The 1444-nt window shown below is 55.8% G+C and overlaps 1 protein-coding gene across 1 annotated transcript; it reads right to left on the bottom strand.

Annotated features, from left to right (window-relative positions):
* LOC141743113 (olfactory receptor 5J3-like) lies at nt 1–969 on the bottom strand. Its single transcript, XM_074586835.1, has one exon. It carries the CDS (start codon nt 967–969, stop codon nt 1–3), a length of 969 nt encoding a protein of 322 aa, XP_074442936.1.
* Between the last annotated feature and the right edge of the window lie 475 nt (nt 970–1444).

Below are 1444 nucleotides of genomic sequence, written 5' to 3'. Positions count from 1 at the left end.
TCAACCCATGGGGGCCGGTTTGGTCAGCAGGTGGCTCACGAAAACGTTCTTTGCTGTGGCTTTCCTAAGCGCGTCCTTGACCTCCTTGTTCCTCAGGCTGTAGATGAGAGGGTTGAGCATGGGGACGAGGAGGGTGTAAAAGACGGCGGTGACTTTCTCCACCTCCAGCGAGTATTTGGAGGCCGGTTGCATGTGGCTGAGTCCCGCGGGCACGTAGAACAAGGTGACGGTCAGGAGGTGGGAGGCACAGGTGGAGAAGGCTTTGTGCCTTCCTTCGGCCGACCTAATCCTCAGGATGGAGAGGAGGATGTACACGTAGGAGGTGACGATGATGAAGAGCACGGACATGGAAATGGTCCCGTTGAAGGTTACCAGCAAAAGCTCGTTGAGGCGGCCGTCGGAGCAGGTGAGTTTCAGCAGAGGGTTAGTGTCACAGAAGTAGTGGTTGATGACGTTGGGGCCACAAAAAGGCAACGGCAGCAAGCAGCACGTTTGGATGAGCGAGTTCAAAACCCCCCCGACGTAAGACCCGGCCACCAGCTGAACGCAGACCCTCCGGGGCATGGAAACGGCGTAGACGAGGGGGTTGCAAATGGCTGCGTAGCGGTCGTACGCCATGGCAGCCAGCAAGAACACCTCCGCCGTCACGAAGACGAGGAAAAAGAAATGCTGGGCAAAGCAGGCGGAGTACGAAATGGTTTTCTCTTCCGCCAAGAAGCCAACGAGCAGCTTGGGGGAAAAGACGGAGGAGTAGCAAAGGTCAACAACAGACAGATTGCAGAGGAAGAAGTACATGGGGGTGTGCAGCCGGGGGTTTGTCTTGATGAGCGCAATCAGCCCGAGGTTGCCCATCAGGGTGAGGAGATAAATGAGGAAGAAGATTACGAAGAGCGGAGCCTGCAGCTTTGGCTGGCTTGTCAGTCCCAGGAGGACGAACTGGGTCACCGCCGTGTGGTTGCCGCCAGCCATGTCCCCGTTCTCCCTAGCGGCGTGCCCTACTCCGCGCCTGCTGGAAGGAGGAGAAAGAGGGGAAGAGGAAAGCGCAGCGGCACGTCCTTAGAAGTACAAAGCCTTGATGCCTGAGCCAGCGCCTCACTCCGCTTCGCTGCCCGGCAGGTCCTCGCAGGCAGAGCAACTCCTCCAGAAGCTTTCGGGAAAGTCGTGGTTTGTCCTTGCTCTCTTTCACCAGGAGTCGGAATCTGGGGCAGGGGGGGGTAAGAAAAAAGTTTTTTCCGTTTAAAAAAAGACACCAAACAGCCCGATACCGAATGATTTGAAAACTGGTGAAGGAGTCGCAAACTCCCTCTCGTTTCCTGCGAATTGGAGGCAGAAAAAGGGGAGGTATTTCGTTTTCCCCAGGAGAAGGCTGAGCGCCCGCCAGTCCTGACAAACCACAGTGAAACGGGGGTTTATTACACTTTTTTTTTTTTTAATCTGCTCCAGC

This window comes from Larus michahellis, chromosome 4 (genome assembly GCF_964199755.1).
Source record: "Larus michahellis chromosome 4, bLarMic1.1, whole genome shotgun sequence".
Classification (NCBI taxonomy): Eukaryota; Metazoa; Chordata; class Aves; order Charadriiformes; family Laridae; genus Larus; species Larus michahellis.
Note: the sequence above shows the minus strand (reverse complement) of the source record. Positions and strands in the feature narration are given on the sequence as shown.

Coding starts and splice junctions, on each gene's coding strand:
- LOC141743113 (XM_074586835.1), bottom strand. CDS start 969: ATGGCTGGCGGCAACCACACGGCGGTGACCCAGTTCGTCCTCCTGGGA.